Source organism: Rhinoderma darwinii, chromosome 2 (assembly GCF_050947455.1).
Source record: "Rhinoderma darwinii isolate aRhiDar2 chromosome 2, aRhiDar2.hap1, whole genome shotgun sequence".
NCBI classification, from domain to species: Eukaryota; Metazoa; Chordata; class Amphibia; order Anura; family Rhinodermatidae; genus Rhinoderma; species Rhinoderma darwinii.
The window spans coordinates 150,608,141-150,625,221 of NC_134688.1; the positions used below are offsets into that span (position 1 = coordinate 150,608,141).

At 41.5% G+C, this 17,081-nt stretch overlaps 1 protein-coding gene across 1 annotated transcript in view; it reads right to left on the bottom strand.

Annotated features, from left to right (window-relative positions):
* The window catches only part of POU4F1 (POU class 4 homeobox 1), a 3,155-nt gene extending 962 nt beyond the window's left edge, over positions 1-2,193 (bottom strand). Inside the window, exons 1-2 of the mRNA XM_075850263.1 lie at positions 1,833-2,193; positions 1-1,281 (exon numbers count right to left, since the gene is read on the bottom strand). The exon at positions 1-1,281 is cut by the window's left edge and continues 962 nt beyond it. Coding sequence (XP_075706378.1) covers positions 274-1,281; positions 1,833-1,955 — 1,131 coding nt within the window. The 5' untranslated portion in view covers positions 1,956-2,193 and the 3' untranslated portion in view covers positions 1-273. The remainder of the gene's footprint in view (positions 1,282-1,832) is intronic.
* Positions 2,194-17,081: the final 14,888 nt, after the last annotated feature.

Sequence of the window (17,081 nt, forward strand, 5' to 3'; positions counted from 1 at the left end):
CTATGTGATGGATTTACACGAGTTGTCCTTATCCAGAACACTTCCCCTTGATTTTAAGATTCAAATTGAAGAATAGATGTTTGCAGCCACTCCTCCCCTGTGCTGTGTTTTATTGTCCATTGGTCCCGACAATAAATAATATCTTTAATTTTTCTTTATTTAATCATCCGTAGAGATCATCTCATGATTCCTAGTCCTGTTACAGGAGAGAAGCCCTCCTCCCTCCAATAGACAAATAAATAAATTCATGATAAATAAATACAATAAATAAAGTTAGTAATTGGCAGAAAATTTCATTCTTTTCTGCTTTTGTCTCTGATTACAGAACCAGACCCGCACCACATTCTTTTTGAGGTCCAGTTTTTCGGCTATGGCCGCGATCTTCTCTGAGGAGGGTCTCGGCTGGACGGCGAAATATGCCTCCAGGGACCTCTTCTCTGGGGCGGCGATGGAAGTCCTCTTGCGTTTCTTTTCCCCCCCATTAAACAGTTCGGGCTTGTTCATTTTTTCCCTCTGGGCCCCCTCGGCCTCCTCCAGCCAGGCTTGCAGGATAGGCTTCAGGGCAATCATGTTGTTGTGGGACAGGGTGAGGGACTCGAACCTGCAGATGGTGCTCTGGCTGAGGGAGCCCACCCCGGGGATCTTTAGGTTGGCCAAGGCAGAGCCCACGTCCGCCTGGGTCACCCCTAGCTTGATCCTCCGTTGTTTAAAGCGCTCGGCAAAGGCTTCCAGCTCCCGGGGGTCAGTCTCAGAATCACATATAGACGCCAGTCCTGCTGCCACCCCACAGGCGGAGGCCATCTGCCCACCGGGTCCATGATGAGCAGCACCCACCAGCCCCGGGTGCTGCAGGGCGGTAGTCATGTTCATGGCTGCCTGATGTGAAAGGTGGCTCAGGCCATGCATATGGCTGTGTGGATGGGCCGAAGTGGAGATCAATCCCCCGTTACCTCCGCCACCGCCTCCCCCTCCACCTCCTCCTCCACCCCCGACCCCATCATGTCCAGCAGAGGTCATCAGGGCTAGGGACGGGGAAGTAACATGGTCCAGTAGGTCTCCGGCTTCCAGCGCCTGGTGGTGATGATGGTGGTGGTGGTGATGGTGGTGGCCAAGTGGCACGGTGGAGTTGGACTGGCATTGCACGCTGCTCATAGTATGGTAGGTGGCATCAGGCTTGAAAGGGTGGCTCTTTCCCTGGGACACTGCCATATCCACGGCGGCCAATGCTTCGGCCCGGGCCAGAAGGGTCTCATCTAGGCTGGCGAAGATGTTGCTCTGCATCTGGAGACCGAAGTGATAAAGATGCTTTAATATGTGAACACAGTGATTTAGAAGATGTGCAACACAACAAGCCCAAAACGTAATAGAAGAACTAAACATACAATAAAAGTAACTGCAAACCTTACAATACAAGGCAAAAAAGACAGTTACCGATGCCATTCATGAAGTGGATAATCTCAAAGAACAAAGCAAAATAAACACATATACATACATACATAGTATATGCACTTACTCATAAGACATCAATCTGAAATAATATAATACACCTGTCACTTATTATAAACTTCCATGTCACATAAATATTTACTCATTATTGTCACACAATTGATACCTGTACACACACACACACACATATATATATATATATATATATATATATATATATATATATGCATACATACATAAATGTGTGTGTGATGTAAATCGGTACATGTATCATCTATCCAGCAAATATAAATGGTAAGTGTGATAGAGACCCCAGGACCAAGGGCACAGCACAAACAAGCCTATAATAGGATCATATATGACTGGTCATTGGCATGGCTACTTACCTGTGGATTTGGCAAGCATGCTCTTCTTATTGCTTCGGAACTGGAGTGCAGGGAGGTGTACTTGTGCTCAGGTAAGCTCGGGTGCATGGCAAAGTGCGGCTGCTTGCTGTTCATTGACATCATCTTGGAAGAATTGCATGGAATCCTGAAGTGCTCTTAAAGTGAGAAGAGAAAGTGCCCTGGTCGTTGACGTGTGGCTGCTGTAGCTGCAGTCAGATCTTCTGATGATGACCACCACCAGCACCACACAGTACTGAGTGTGCCTCCCTCCAGCCTCTGCTCTCACTTATCTGTCTGCTCTATTCTACTACTGGGATGAGCTGCTCCTTACACCTGAGCCCCACATCTCGCAGCTCCAGACGTTCTCTAGTATCGCGAGACTCCAGGCTTGACACTCATCAGCTGTCTGTGGGCTTGTTGCATTTAGTGATCAGTTGGTAGTGTGGGCGGTGCTGAGGCTGGTGGCAGCTCTGATGGTGACCAGCAGACAGCAGAGATGGGCAGGTGCAGCACCTGGAAGGAGCCACCACTACCCACGATCTTCGCATACAGCTCTACCGTGCAAGAGATGCTCATCTAGCTACACGATTGTATATAATTCTATACGGTACCATGCCTGTCCAGGATACACAAGATCCAAAGTATATGGTACTTGCAATTGCAATGCACTTGAATGCAATCTATGTTTGCGTGTTATTTATTAAAGACTTACGCAGTGTTCTGTAATAGAATTACTGACAGGAACATGTCTGACACCATGATCACTATATTACCTTACATATCTCTAATTCTGGGACCATTCAGAATCCTTGTTATACATATTATTAGCTTTAGAATAAATTCTCCTATAACTTTAAATGAACATCAGTATAAAAAAACATAAGCATGTTTACTGTATTTGCGCATTAGATCTATCTATATATATATATATATATATATATATATATATATATATATATATATATATATATATATATATATATATATATATATATATATATATATAAAAACATTGAACAACGGGCAAGTATATCAGAATGAAAGGTATAAACATTATCTAATCGGACTCAAACGTAGACGATTGTACAAAACAAATTCTGAAAGACTGATCCCAGCATCCTTTCCAGCAGCAGGAGAGTTAATTCTGAAGATGCTCAATAGAAAGCAGCAGCACTGTGCAGCTCGGTCTCCGACGCATTCTAATACTCATTTCTATTAGTGTCCATTTACTTTGCACATCGATAAACATATCTGGAATGACAATCTCAATTAGCATTTTAATGAATTATATCTGAAATAAACGACCCAGAAAAAGTGGCATATAAGGTGTGCACAATAGCTGAGATGCAGAGCCCCATCGTCCTGCTGACCCCATGGACACAGACACATTGCTATTAGACACAGCTCATCATTGCAGTCTGCGCTTGAGCCACTCACTGGGATTCTCATCGCTAGAATAGGAAAGGGGGAGAGGATGCCATTCATTATGCTATCTCTTGGGATGCATACATGAAACTTTAAATCACATGGGCAATGACTAGAAACCAAGCAATTCCTAGACATCACCATATTAAGTTTGGTCAATGATGGATATTAATAATAATAATATGTTTACACACAACTTTACCACCCAAATGATCTCTATTTAATTGCATAGAATTATCTGGCTGCATAGGGATGGTAATGGACCCGGGAAGGTAATTGGCATTTGAAAGGTGAAGAGGAAGGTCTTTGCACTTGTGCAAGCTGACACTGCCACATAAAACCTAATTTCAAAGAGAATAAGAAATGCATGGAAGTCATTGGTAAGTGATTTGTCTGCTGGGAGAAGGATTAGGAGACACTCAATCTGCAAGGCCTCCTTGTGAAGAAACAGTAAGTAATGCAGAATAAAGAAGAGAAACCCTCCAGGATCATTGCCAGCAAACAAACACAACAACCTCCAAATAAATTGCCTTTATGGCACATTCCAGAGCACTAATTACTTTTGAGACATCTCTCTGGCCCATCAACAACCCTATGAAAGCACTTGGAAAGCACATCAGACAGGATATAAAAGCTTCTGAAAACCACATTTTACTTAGATTGCACCTTTACACACTCACCTTGACAGTGACAAGTGTGCATGGGTTTTACACTGTCGCTGCAGAACTTTCTGCTCCCATTACCAGACCTCCTAAAATGTCCTACAGGTGGATGAGCAGAATGCAGAGAGTATTTCCATGTCCAAGCCAGGGCTTTCCTGACATCAGCAAAGACTTGCTAATTACTGATGTACAAACTGCAATTATTTCCTTTACTGGCAAAGTGTAGAATGTTGTCAAATTAAAAATTGAAAGTCTTGTTATTCCCTGGAACATTCTCTGATGGAACAAAGACAGATGACTGACTTATACGCATGCTGTTTAGAAGCTTTTGCTTTTTACTATAGTAATGTGACCATGACAGCAATGAAGAATGCTTGCTCTCACGCAATGGAATGTACACATCACAATATATGCACTCAATAATATTATTTTTATTTGTAATAAAATACAATGTAACATATGGAGATATCTTCCTTCTTGAACGAAATCAGACCCTATTTTGTTTCACAGAAGCCTAAGCATGTACAAAGGGGACAAGAAAAATAGTTGCCTTGTCATGTAACACATTGCCCTGATTTATTATACAATTTTAACGAAATCATACATATTTTAGCAGCCTTTAATCACTGCATGAAAATTTAATTCATGAACTGTAGCGCGTTTAAATAAATGAAGTGTTAATTCATTAGGATTAATTAATTTGTTAAAGGATTGTGTGCAAGGTTAAGGTGGAAGAAAACTCTTTTGTTAGTTTGGTGACTTAATAATGAGGTTTAGTTAGCAGTAAAACGGAGCTGGTATAGAGTGAGGATAAACATCGAGCCATTGAAACCACAACACAGCAGGAATATGAATGAGGTTTATTTTTATAGCATAGAAATGTAACTGAAGGAAACGAAACACTTATATGGTCAAGGGCTTTCATGAGATGCAGCATTGCAAAAGCTGCCAGCAGCAGAAGGGTTAAGGCGTTCTATTAACCCCATCAGATGTTGACTGCTGCTGATTAGGGCCACTTCAGTGTGAATGGGATCAAATAATTCAGTGGCAACCTCTGGGGAATTGAGGCTTGTATATCCAGAACCTCTAGTATGGATAATGAGGTTACACCACATAAAATCCAGGCAAGGGTCATCGGATTAGGCCACAGGCAAAGCACATTTTATTTAGGTAATCAGTGGCGATGAAATGAGAAGGATTTTTCTGAGGTCCATTGATAGACTATGATGTCAAGAATTTACATTGCACGATCTGCTTTTCATTACTCTTCATAATTATGAGTTGCAAACGAATCAGTTCAATCAGGTGTTCATAACATAGCACCGACTACAAGTACATTATCATTGTAAGCACATATTACAATAAGGGGCAACCTGGACTCATTGGGAAGACTATGGGCACTACGTAGGTTTCCTGCACAATGCTGTTCAGTCATAGTGCCAGTGGTGACCCTGTTCTGGACTCCAACACACTGTGAAAGGACTTAACTTTGTACTTCTACCTGCTCAGCTCTTATAATGACTGAATTTACCTGTAGTCGACAGGTTTATGTTTAAGATTTTAACTTGTGATCTGGATAATCACATCACCTTTAGAGTTAGATAATATTAGTGTCAGGCTGGCAAACGGAAATATGGAAATATAAAAAGGATGATTATAAGACAATGAACATCCTGATTGTGCATTTATTGAGAGATTTACAAGGTCCCTCTGATGAGACATTGACATTTCCCTGATTAATTAAAACTCCTTCCCTAAGATGTAGTGTTTTCCTATAAACATTAACAACCTCAACAACGATGTTTTATAACCTAATTATACTCCTTCTATTTAGTACTGAGGTGTGAGACCTGCTGATGTTGTAAAGATTATATATATATATATATATATATATATATATATATATATATATATATATATATATATATATATATATAAAATCAGGCTAAATTGGGGCACATGTATCTATTCGCAGCTCTGAAGATATATTTAAGTAACAGATGAAGTTAGTGTTCACTTACTTATCAGTAGACATTTGCAATAACCTCACACAAATACTTAACATCCACTTTCCTTAGACGACAATTTTACTTGCTCACATGCACAAAGGGACATTTCAGATAGAGCTCAATGAAACGGCTGTTCAGGCTCTGTACATACAGGTGCAAGAGAATTCTATTAGGAATTGCTCCATTTACAAATCTGTGATATCACTGCTTACTGTTTGTCAATATGCCAATCAGATACACAGTTAACATTTCACACTCCCCTGACTCATTTACATGACAGAGGAGCAGATGCTGCATTTGCTACTTTTTATGAGCATAAGCAGTACTAGCGCTGTCACAAATATGGTGCTGAACACATACACCAGCCACAAAACCACATATCTAACTGATGTGCTTGCAAGTGAAGACACTCATATTTTGACCTCAATGATAAAAAGTAAACTACGGGCTTGTCAACACGTAACGGAATTGCTGCAGAAAATTTGTGCAGCAATTACGTTGATAGTAGCAGACAATCCGCTGCGGAAAAAAACGCACCATTTCCTTTGTTAAATCTCACCCACTTTGCTGCTACTGTATTCTGCTGCGTATTTTCCGTCCGCAATTCCGGACGGAAAATACGCAGCAATTCCGCTACGTGTGGACAAGTCCTAAGACAAACTTAAAGAGGCTCTGTCACAAGTTTATAAATGCCCTATCCCCTACCTAATCTGATTGGTGCTGTAATGTAGATAACAACAGTGGCTTTTATTTTGAAAAACTATAATTTTTGAGCAAGTTATGGACAATTTTAGAGTTATGCTAATTAGTTTCTTAATGCCCAGCTGGGCGCTTTTTAACTTTTGACCAAGTGGACATTGTAAAGAGAAGCGTATGACGCTGACCAATCAGCGTCATACACTTCTCTCCATTCATGTCCATTTGTACTCAGCACAGCCTGATCTCGCAAGATCACGCTGTGCTGTCACATACACCCACATTAACTTTACTGAAGTGTCTTGAGAGTGAATAGACATCGCCTCCAGCTAGGAGGCGATGTCTACTCACACTTCCGACACTTCGGTAAAGTTTCTGTGGAACTTACTGTGAGATCTTTCTGTGGGGTCCCGCTGTGAATGACAGCACAACGTGATCTAGCAAGACCACGCTGTGCTGTGTGATTAAGTCCCACAGAAACTTTACTGAAGTGTCGGGAGTGTAAATAGACATCGCTTCCTGGCTGGAGCCAATGTCTATTCACTCTCAAGACACGTTAGTAAAGTTAATGTGGGTGTATGTGACAGCACAGCGTGATCTGGCGAGATCACACTGTGCTGTGAATACAGATGGACATGAATGGAGAGAAGTGTATGACGCTGATTGGTCAGCGTCATACACTTCTCTTTACAAGGCCCACTTGGCTAAAAGTTAAAAAAACGCCCAGTTGGGCATTAATAAAAAAATTAGCATAAATCTAAAATTGTTCATAACTTGCTCAAAAATGATCGTTTTTCAAAATAAAAACCACTGTTGTTATCTACATTACAGCGCCGATCAGATTATGTAGGATTATGTAGGCCCTTATAATCTGGTGACAGAGCCTCTTTAACATATGTCCGGCGATCCATTTTTTCTTCCGCGGGGTACAGAAACTCCAGAGGAAAACTAATGCCAGAACTTATCCTATGCTTTCCTATGGGAGCAGTTTTGGCATCAGATCCTTCAGTTGTGATGCTGGACTTCTACCTGCACTGGACAGAAAATGTAGGATGAAGCGTTATTTCTGTCCGGCTATGAATGCTGCACTATTGGACAAAGTGCACAACTTTGACATCAGTAGTGTCCGCTTCAGACATAAAACAACTGGCCCAACACGAATGATATACAGAACATGTTCAACATAGGAATGTGCATTAATTTGTGCAAACACCATTCAGATGTATGGAACAGTCGCAGACATTACTGTATCAAATCTGCCTCGTGGGAACATACATTAATAAGGCCTCCCACCTACCATGTACAATTAATAATATTGGTATCTTTTTAGAAGGCAGAGGGGCTTTTGGGCGCATTTAAGCACCACGGCTACCTCTGCAACCCCTAGACTGGAATCCTCCCTCTTGCCCCTTCTTCCTTCCATTTTTCTTTCTCTTCTCTTGTTCTTCTACTTACTCCTTTGGTCTATTTTTTCTCGTGCTGTTCTTACTTTTTTTTAAACCACACTTACAATAGCTCAAACACACATTCTTCCTCTCTCAAATACCTGAATATCCTTTTGTACTTCTTTCCTTGCGGATTCCAGTGGTCTGCCTTTCTTTTTCTCACACCATTGTTATTGATGCATTTATGTGGTTGATGACTACCTTACACATTTCACTCTAGACCCTTTCTTCTTATTTCGTAATAAAAATTATAGTTGGAAAAAACAAAAAGCTAGTGTGAACATGGACTTACCGACTTTCTTTCCCTGAATAAAAAGATAGTGGCTCTGCAGATTAGCAGCACATTCACGCTAGTGTGCTAATATGAATATGGCCTTATATACTGACATTGTGGGTCAGATTTATGTAGACTGTAAATCCTGAAATCGTGGATCGTGGTCCGAATCTGGTCCGCGGATGCCTGTTATCTGGACCAGTGGTGTCTCTGGGTGGATCCCAGGGTGACTGCCACATTCAGTTGTATCTGCGCTCTCAGGTCGCAGAGGAAATTTAATACTATGGCGGAGGAGGGAGCTATCAGCTCTCTGCTCTGCCATTCACTAGGCTACAGGCCACATTAGGCCTGCAGCCTATAAGATGCCGGGATAGGATCCCTGCGCAGGCCAGCATGATGACGTCACTGCATTGTGCCGGCCTATGCAAGCGTCTCAGATCGGCGCTTTTATAGACTGTAGGCCTAACATGGCTGGGGAGGCTGTGCAGCTCCGTTCGTAGCGGGAACAGGGCTAGGTGAGTACACAAGTGGGTAAGTGGCACTATCTACAGGGGGCACTGTGTCACTATCTACAGGGTGGTGTGGCACTTTCTACAGGGGAAACCATAGGCCACTGTCTACATGGGGCATTGTCTGGCATCAATCTAAAATTGGCATTGTGTTGCATTGTCTACAGGGGGAACTGTGTGGCACTCTCTATAATGGGCATTGTGGCAGATAAGCCTCAGATTTCTGCCGCAGATCCAGTGGTCGGAATAGTCTATGGCAAATCTGACCTGTATGAATATAGCCTTATTATTGGTGTTCAGCTCGGACATTCACCTGACAAAAGACCCATGAAAATGGACCTTCACTAAAAATAGTTGAGTATCCCTGATGTAGACTATCACTGGGAAATGGTTTATTCTATGTAAAAACTGACACTAATTTAAGCCATGTTTGGGCCAAACTAATTCAAATGTCGCAATGCTCATGACAAATGTTCTAGAGTAATACTAACAATTGTTCCATACAGGGGCCGCATTTGGATTGTGTCTGCAGTGTGATGCAGGTATGTGCATCACTTGTCAATACTGAAGGAAGTACAACTGGCCCCGACGGGCTTGGCACCTGGAGGTTGCACCCCCGGTCCCAAACTTGGTGCCAAACCCACTATGGCAAGACAACTGCACTGAATGCAGACAAATTCCCTAGTTTATAGATTGGGCAGTATTATGTAAAGGGGTTGTCCAGATTTATAAGTTAATAGTGGGGTGGGGGTCTCTCATCAGAATCCTCATCTCTCTGTCAGAGTGGAGAGCGGTTAGAAAGATCGTCTCTCACCCTGGAGGACCTGTCCTGTCCAGCATTACAGACAAGCCATTAATCTGAATGGGAACTGTGTAATGCTTAATTTCCCCTGTGGTGGCGCTGCAGGGAAATTAAGCACTTATTACCAGATTTCCCCACAGATTACAGCTGATCACTGGGGGACACTTTGTAATTAGGCTATAATTGGTGGACCCTTCTAGCAAGTAGGGATTGTCCCAAGTGGACAATCCATTTAAGCAACTGTCTGGCTCTGTAATTTGGGTCTTATGGCAATGTTATTTCGGCACTGTATGGTTATTTATACACTGTATCATTGCATTATTTGGGCACTATATAGTCAGTGGGGGGGGGGGTCAAGATAAGATATGGCACAGGGCACCATCCATCCTAAGGTCGGCCCTGGTTCTAAAATGGGTGCAATCTCTGACCCAAGCTATGGCCTCTTCTATATGTAATTTAGTTTTGTGCAACGAAGTCAAATATCTTTAATAGTCGCAATTAACATGCCACACTCCGCCATTCCTTTGGGATGTCCTTTTTAAAAGAATATTTTCAAAAGGGTGTTAAAGAGGCTCTGTCACCAGATTTTGCAACCCCTATCTGCTATTGCAGCAGATCAGCGCTGCAATGTAGATTACAGTAACGTTTTTATTTTAAAAAAACGAGCATTTTTGTCCAAATTTTGACCATTTTTGTATTTATGCAAATGAGGCTTGCAAAAGTACAACTGGGCGTGTTTACAGTAAAAGTACAACTGGGCGTGTATTATGTGTGTTACATCGGGGCGTTTTTACTTCTTTTACTAGCTGGGCGTTAGGAATGGGAGTGTATGATGCTGACGAATCAGCATCATCCACTTCTGTTCGTTAACACCCAGCTTCTGGCAGTGCAGACACACAGCGTGTTCTCGAGAGATCACGCTGTGACATCACTCACTTCCTGCCCCAGGTCCTGCATCGTGTCGGCCACATCGGCACCAGAGGCTACAGTTGATTCTGCAGCAGCATCAGCGTTTGCAGGTAAGTAGCTACATCGACTTACCTGCAAACGCCGATGCTGCTGCAGAATCAACTGTAGCCTCTGGTGCCGATGTGTCCTCGCTCGTCTGACACGATGCAGGACCTGTGAGTGACGTCACAGCGTGATCTCTCGAGAACACGCTGTGTGTCTGCACTGCCAGAAGCTGGGCGTTGTGAAGAGAAGTGGATGATACTTCTCTTCTCAATGCCCAGCTAGTAAAAGAAGTAAAAACGCCCCGATGTAACGAACATAATACACGCCCAGTTGGACTTTTACTTTAAACACGCCCAGTTGGACTTTAGCAAGCCTCATTTACATAAATACAAAAATGGTCATAACTTGGCCAAAAATGCTCGTTTTTTTAAAATAAAAACGTTACTGTAATCTACATTGCAGCGCCTATCTGCTGCAATAGGAGATAGGGGTTGCAAATTCTGGTGACAGAGCCTCTTTAAGTGTTTTAAGCAATCTAAGAAATTTTGCAACTGACAGATAAATAAAGAACATGCTACCTGCAACATTTTTTTAACCCTGTCTCTTCCTCTTTAATTTAATTCCTGTTCCATATTATTGAAATGGGTCAAATACAAATATGGCAGAAATATTTAAAAACACATGAAGGACTGTTTATTTTTACCTTAGACCAACAGGCCCAATATTTCAAACACTTGGTATGGATAAGCATTTATAATACGGTGACAGAAAAAGGGTGTTGATCTGTGCAAATTCAAGTGAATGGGCTCATAAAAATATTTATGTGCAACTTAACCCCTTAATGAACGGGCCATTTTGCACGTTAATGACCAAGGATTATTTTTTGTTTTTTCACGGTCGAATTCCAAGAGTCGTAACTTTTTTTTTATTCCGTCGACATAGCCGTATAAGGGCTTGTTTTTTGTGGGACGAGTTGTATTTTGTAATTGTACCATTTTTAGATGCTTACAATATATTGATTAACTTTTATTAACTTTATTTTAGGAGAGTATTGAAAATAAGCAGCTATTCCAGCATTGATTTTCACGTTATAAATTTACGCCGTTTACTATGCAGCGTAAATAACATGTTAACTTTATTCTATGGGTCGGCACGATTACGGGGATACCAAATATGTAAAGGTTTTATATGTTTTCCTATGTTTGCACAATAAAAAAACCCTTTTAGAAAAAAATTACTTGTTTTTGCATCGCCGAATTCCAAGAGACGTGATTTTTTTATTTTTCCGTCGATGTGGCCATATGTGGGCGTTTGTTTTTTGCGGGCCAATGTGTAGTTTTCATTAGTACTATTTTGGGGTACATAGGACTTATAGATTAACTTTTATTTTATTTTTTATGGGGGGGAATGGGAGAAAAAAAGAGAATTTTGCCGTTGTTTTTTGCGTTTTTTTTGGACGCCGTTCATCCGGCGGTTTAATAAATGTGTTCATTTTATTGGTCAAGTTGTTACGATCACGGGGATACCATATATGTGTATGTGTTATTCGTTTTGACACTTTTACTAAATAAAACCACTTTTTGGGCAAAAAAAGTAGTTTTATTTGATTTTGACTGTAATTTTTTTTCTTTTTTTTTCCCACAAACTTTATTTAACTGATTGACATTTTTTTTTAAGTCCCACCAGGGGACTTCACTATGCGATCTGCTGATCGCATATATAATGCTTTGGTATACTTCGTATACCAAAGCATTATTGCCTGTCAGTGTAAAACTGAGGCTGGGTTCACACGACCATGTTACGTCCGTAATGTACGGAACGTATTTCGGCCGGAAGACCCGGACCGAACACACTGCAGGGGGCCGGGCTCCTAGCATCATAGTGATGTACGACGCTAGGAGTCCCTGCCTCTGCGTGGAACTACTGTCCCGTACTGTAATCATGATTACAGTACGGGACAGTTGTCCTGCAGCGAGGCAGGGACTCCTAGCATCGTACATAACTATGATGCTAGGAGCGCCGGCTCCCTGCACTGTGTTCGGTCCGGGTCTTCCGGCCGAAATACGTTCCGTACATTACGGACGTAACATGGTCGTGTGAACCCAGCCTGACAGGCAATCTGTTAGGTCATGCCTCCGGCATCGCCTAACAGGCATTTGCTGAAGACAGACCTGGTGATCTTTGTTAGGCCCCTGGCTGTCATGGAAACCCAACGGCGACCAGCGATTTGTTTGCGGGGGCGCCGATCGGGTGACAGAGGGAGTTCCCTCCCTCTGTCAAACACATTAGATGTCGCTGTCACTATTGACAGCAGCATTTAATGGGTTAAACTGCCGGAAACGGAGCGCGCTTCGATTTCGGCAGTTGCCAGGCTGTGTAGAACAGCCGTGCTCCTGCCGCTGATCGCGTGGGTACACTGTCAGTACCCGCGCGATCATAGGATGGATATATCCGTCCTCCTGCGCGAACTAGCAGCTGCTGAGGACGGATATATCCGTCCTTCGGCGTTAAGGAGTTAAAATAAGAATTACAACCAACCCTGGGACAGGGGCTTTGTTAGGGGTGGGGAAGCAACGTTAATACAGGACAAAGGTAGGGGAACGAGGCATAACCCTAGTGACCCTGATGATAAAGGAGGCAGTAATAGTGGGTGGCACGAGTAAGTGAACCCCGCTATTATACCAGCCCTTTTACAGTGTTCAATAAAATAGCAGTGAGTTTAAAAAAGCAAATAAAGCTTCAAATCATTATAATAACTTTTATTTGCCTAAATGCAAATGCACTGGAAATATGACACATTCAATTCCAAATCAAAACAAAATGTATCCAGTTTGTGTTAACTTATTTTACAAAGTAAAGAAAAAGCTGTTCAAAAAAAATATCAGTGCCAGCATTTTTCTTTAAAAACTCAAAACCGTAATGTATAAACGGAATTTTTTCTTAGCTTTCACTTTACTGAACTAATATTTAGTGGCATTACCATTGTTTTTGAGAACTGCTTGACATCTCTGTTGCATGGAGTCGACCAACTTCTGCCACCTCTGAACATGTATTCCAGCTCAGGAAGATTGGACGACATTCCACAGTTCTTCTGCAGTTTTGGGTTTTGCCTTATAAACCACATTTTTTTAGGTCTCCCCACAAGTTCTCTATGGGATTGAGGTCAGGGGATTGGGATGGCCACTCCATTACCTCAATCCTGTTTGTCTGTAACCAAGATGTTGTTCGCTTACTGGTGTGTTTTGGGTCATTGTCATGTTGGAATACACATTTCAATGGCATTTCTTCTTTGGCATAGGGCAACATGATCTCCTCAAGTATATTGATATATTCAAACTGATCCATGATCCATTATATGCGACAAATAGGCCCAACACCATTGTATGAGAAACATCCCCGTATCGTGATTTTTGCAGTACCATGCTTTACTGTCTGCAAAGTGTACTATAGCTTGAATTCAGTGCTCGGGGGTCTTCTGACAGACTGTCTGCCGCCACTAGACCCAAAATGAACAATTTTGCGTTCATCAGTCCACAAAATGTTGCGCCATTTGTCTTTGGGCCAGTCAATGAATGTTCATTTGAAAATTTTAACCTATTCAGGACATGTCTTTTTTTCAACAACGGGACTTTGAGGGGAGTTCTTGCTGGTAACTTGGCTTCACTTAATCGTCTTCTGATTGTAGCAGTACTCGCAGGTAACTTCACATCTTCTTTTATCTTTCTGGGGGTGATCATTGGCTGAGTCTTTGCCATAATGGGTATTCTCCAATCCATTCTTTTCCACTTCAAGGCATTTGAAATCATTTTAGCTGAGCAGCCTATAATTTGCTGGACTTCTCTAGATGTTATTCCCACTCCAATCAACTTTTTAATTAAAGTACGATTTTCATCAGAACAATGTCTGGAGCGACCCATTTCCCCCAGTATTTCAGAAGGAAATTAACTATAACCAACATGTGCAATATTTGCAACCCTCCTACCTTAACCCCTTAGTGACCAGCCTATTTTAGGCCTTAATGACCAAGCAATTTTTTAAGTTTTTCCATTGTCTCATTCAAAGAGCTATAACGTTTTTATTTTTGCGTCAACTTCGCTGTATAAGATCTTGTTTTTTGCGGGACAAGTTTTATTTTTTTAATAGCACCATTTTGGGGTACATAGAATTTATTGATTAACTTTTATTAACTTATTTTTGGGGGAGGAATAGAAAAAAAAACAATCTCACCACATATTTTTGCGTCCTAAATTTACACCGTTTACCATGTTGTATAAATAACACAATAACTTTATTCAGCAGTTTGTTACGATTGCAACAATACCAAATTTATGTAGATTTTGTATGTTTTACAGTAAAAACACTTTTTTTTCAAAATTATTTGTTTTTGTGTCTCCATATTTCAAGAGCCATAACTTTTTATTCTTCCGCCGATGCAGTCGTATTTTTTTTGCGTGACGACTTGTAGTTTTTATTTGTACCATCTTGGAGTAGATGCGACTTTTTGATCACTTTTTATAAAGAAAATTTATGGCAGGATTCACAGAAAACAGCAATTTTTGCATTGTTTTTCATGGCGTTCACCGTGCGGGTTAAATAATGTAATAACTTTATAGTGTAATTTGTTTTGTTGTTTTAATAATAAAGCCTTTTGGAATTGGAAAAAGTGGGTTTTTCATTTTTGTTTTTCACTTTGTTTTTAAAATTAACTTTATTAAAACTTTTCTTTACCTTTTTACTAGTCCCATTAGGGGACTTCACTATGCGATCCTCCAATCACTTTTATAATACACTGCAATACTTTTGTATTGCAGTGTATTAGAGCCTGTCCATGTAAAACAGAGAGACATCTGCCTCTGGCATGGCCTGGCAAGCGTAACTAGTGGCAGACCTGGGGACCTTTATTAAGCCCCCCGGCTGCCATAGAAACCACCGACACCCTGCGATCTTACACAGGGTGCCGGTGAGGTGAGAGAGGGAGCTCCCTCCCTCTCTCCAAAACCACACAGATGCAGCGCTCACTATTGAGCGCCGCATCGGATGGGGTTAAACTGGCGAGATCGATACGGATATTGATCTCGCACGATCAAGCCGGGCTGCTCCCAGCCTTCAGCTACCGTAGGGACATTTAACGACTGTTTATTTAATCTGATGCAGCGCCATAAAAAGGCGCATGCATCAGAATTAAGCCCATGAGTGGCCGCCGTAAAAAGGCGTATTGGCGGTCACTAACGGGTTATTAAATAAATGCCAAAATTGACACCTGTTATTCCACAGAATGAAGGATTTCACCAATTTACTGCCTCACTGCTATTATTTTGAACAAGCCCCTTTCAATTAATAATTAAATTACACATACTGAGTGCCATGCAAGTCCTAATAGTTGGCTCTGTTTTTTTTATTACTACTCTACTACACTTACAAGTAAATTATTTGCGATTTAGAAATATCACTTCTACCAAAACCATTGATTTATCAGTTTAATGATGTTGGACAGCTATTTTTTTTTTAACACAACTGTAAATCCTAGCTATAACTCCTTCCTGGGATATAGTTAAATGGAACCTGTCACCAGCGTTTCACCTATTGAACTCTACTCTCCCCTCGCTGGCCGCTGCTGTCAAAAGTTCATTGCCGTTATCCACTCTCCTAAACTCCTCCTCCGACTGTAAATAACGGTCTGCAAACATTTTGCACCTTTTATGGTAATAATCCATCAGTCTCGTTCGTTCCTCTGCTTATGCCCGCCCACCACCAAAAACTGGCCCGCCCTGAATGGCAAAATCTAGTCTGAGATAGCGCACATGCACCCGTCTTCTATGGTCCGCCACCCTTCCCTGCTTCATCCAGGCCTCAAAGCTAGATACTGCGCATGTGCCACTATGGTGTCCTGTTGTGCGCACACACCAGAAGAGGACATCGATGCGCAAGCGCGAGATGTCAAGTGTGCTGGGGGGACGCGAGGCGGTGTCAATCAAAAGTAAGGCAGGGGGGTTAACTCGGAAAGGCTTGAGGAATGAAGATCTGACTCTTTTCAAACGAAGATATGACCCTTTTATGCTCATTAGCATATGGTGAGGGAACACTAAAAAACAGAATACTAAAAGGTACAGAGCCGACTAAGAAGACAATTATAGGTTACATAAAAATTATTTTTCACCCACTACCACCTGGTATTGCTGGTTTAATAGGCGATATGCTGGGGACTTTAAACAATATTATAAAGCTGGCTGTACATATTTTAGTTGCTTCCTCCTGCAGTTAAACTGAAAGGCAGGGAAGGGTAGTTGAAAAGAAGCAAAGAGCTCACATTAGGCCACATTAACACATGTATTTTTGTCAGTATTTTTCATCTGTATTTGGAAGGTAAAACCAGGAGTGGAACCTACATAAAAATAAGTACAGTATTAATCAAATCAGGTTTTCATTTTAAAAAGATTTTTTGAATTTTTCATGTGATATAAAAATATCATATT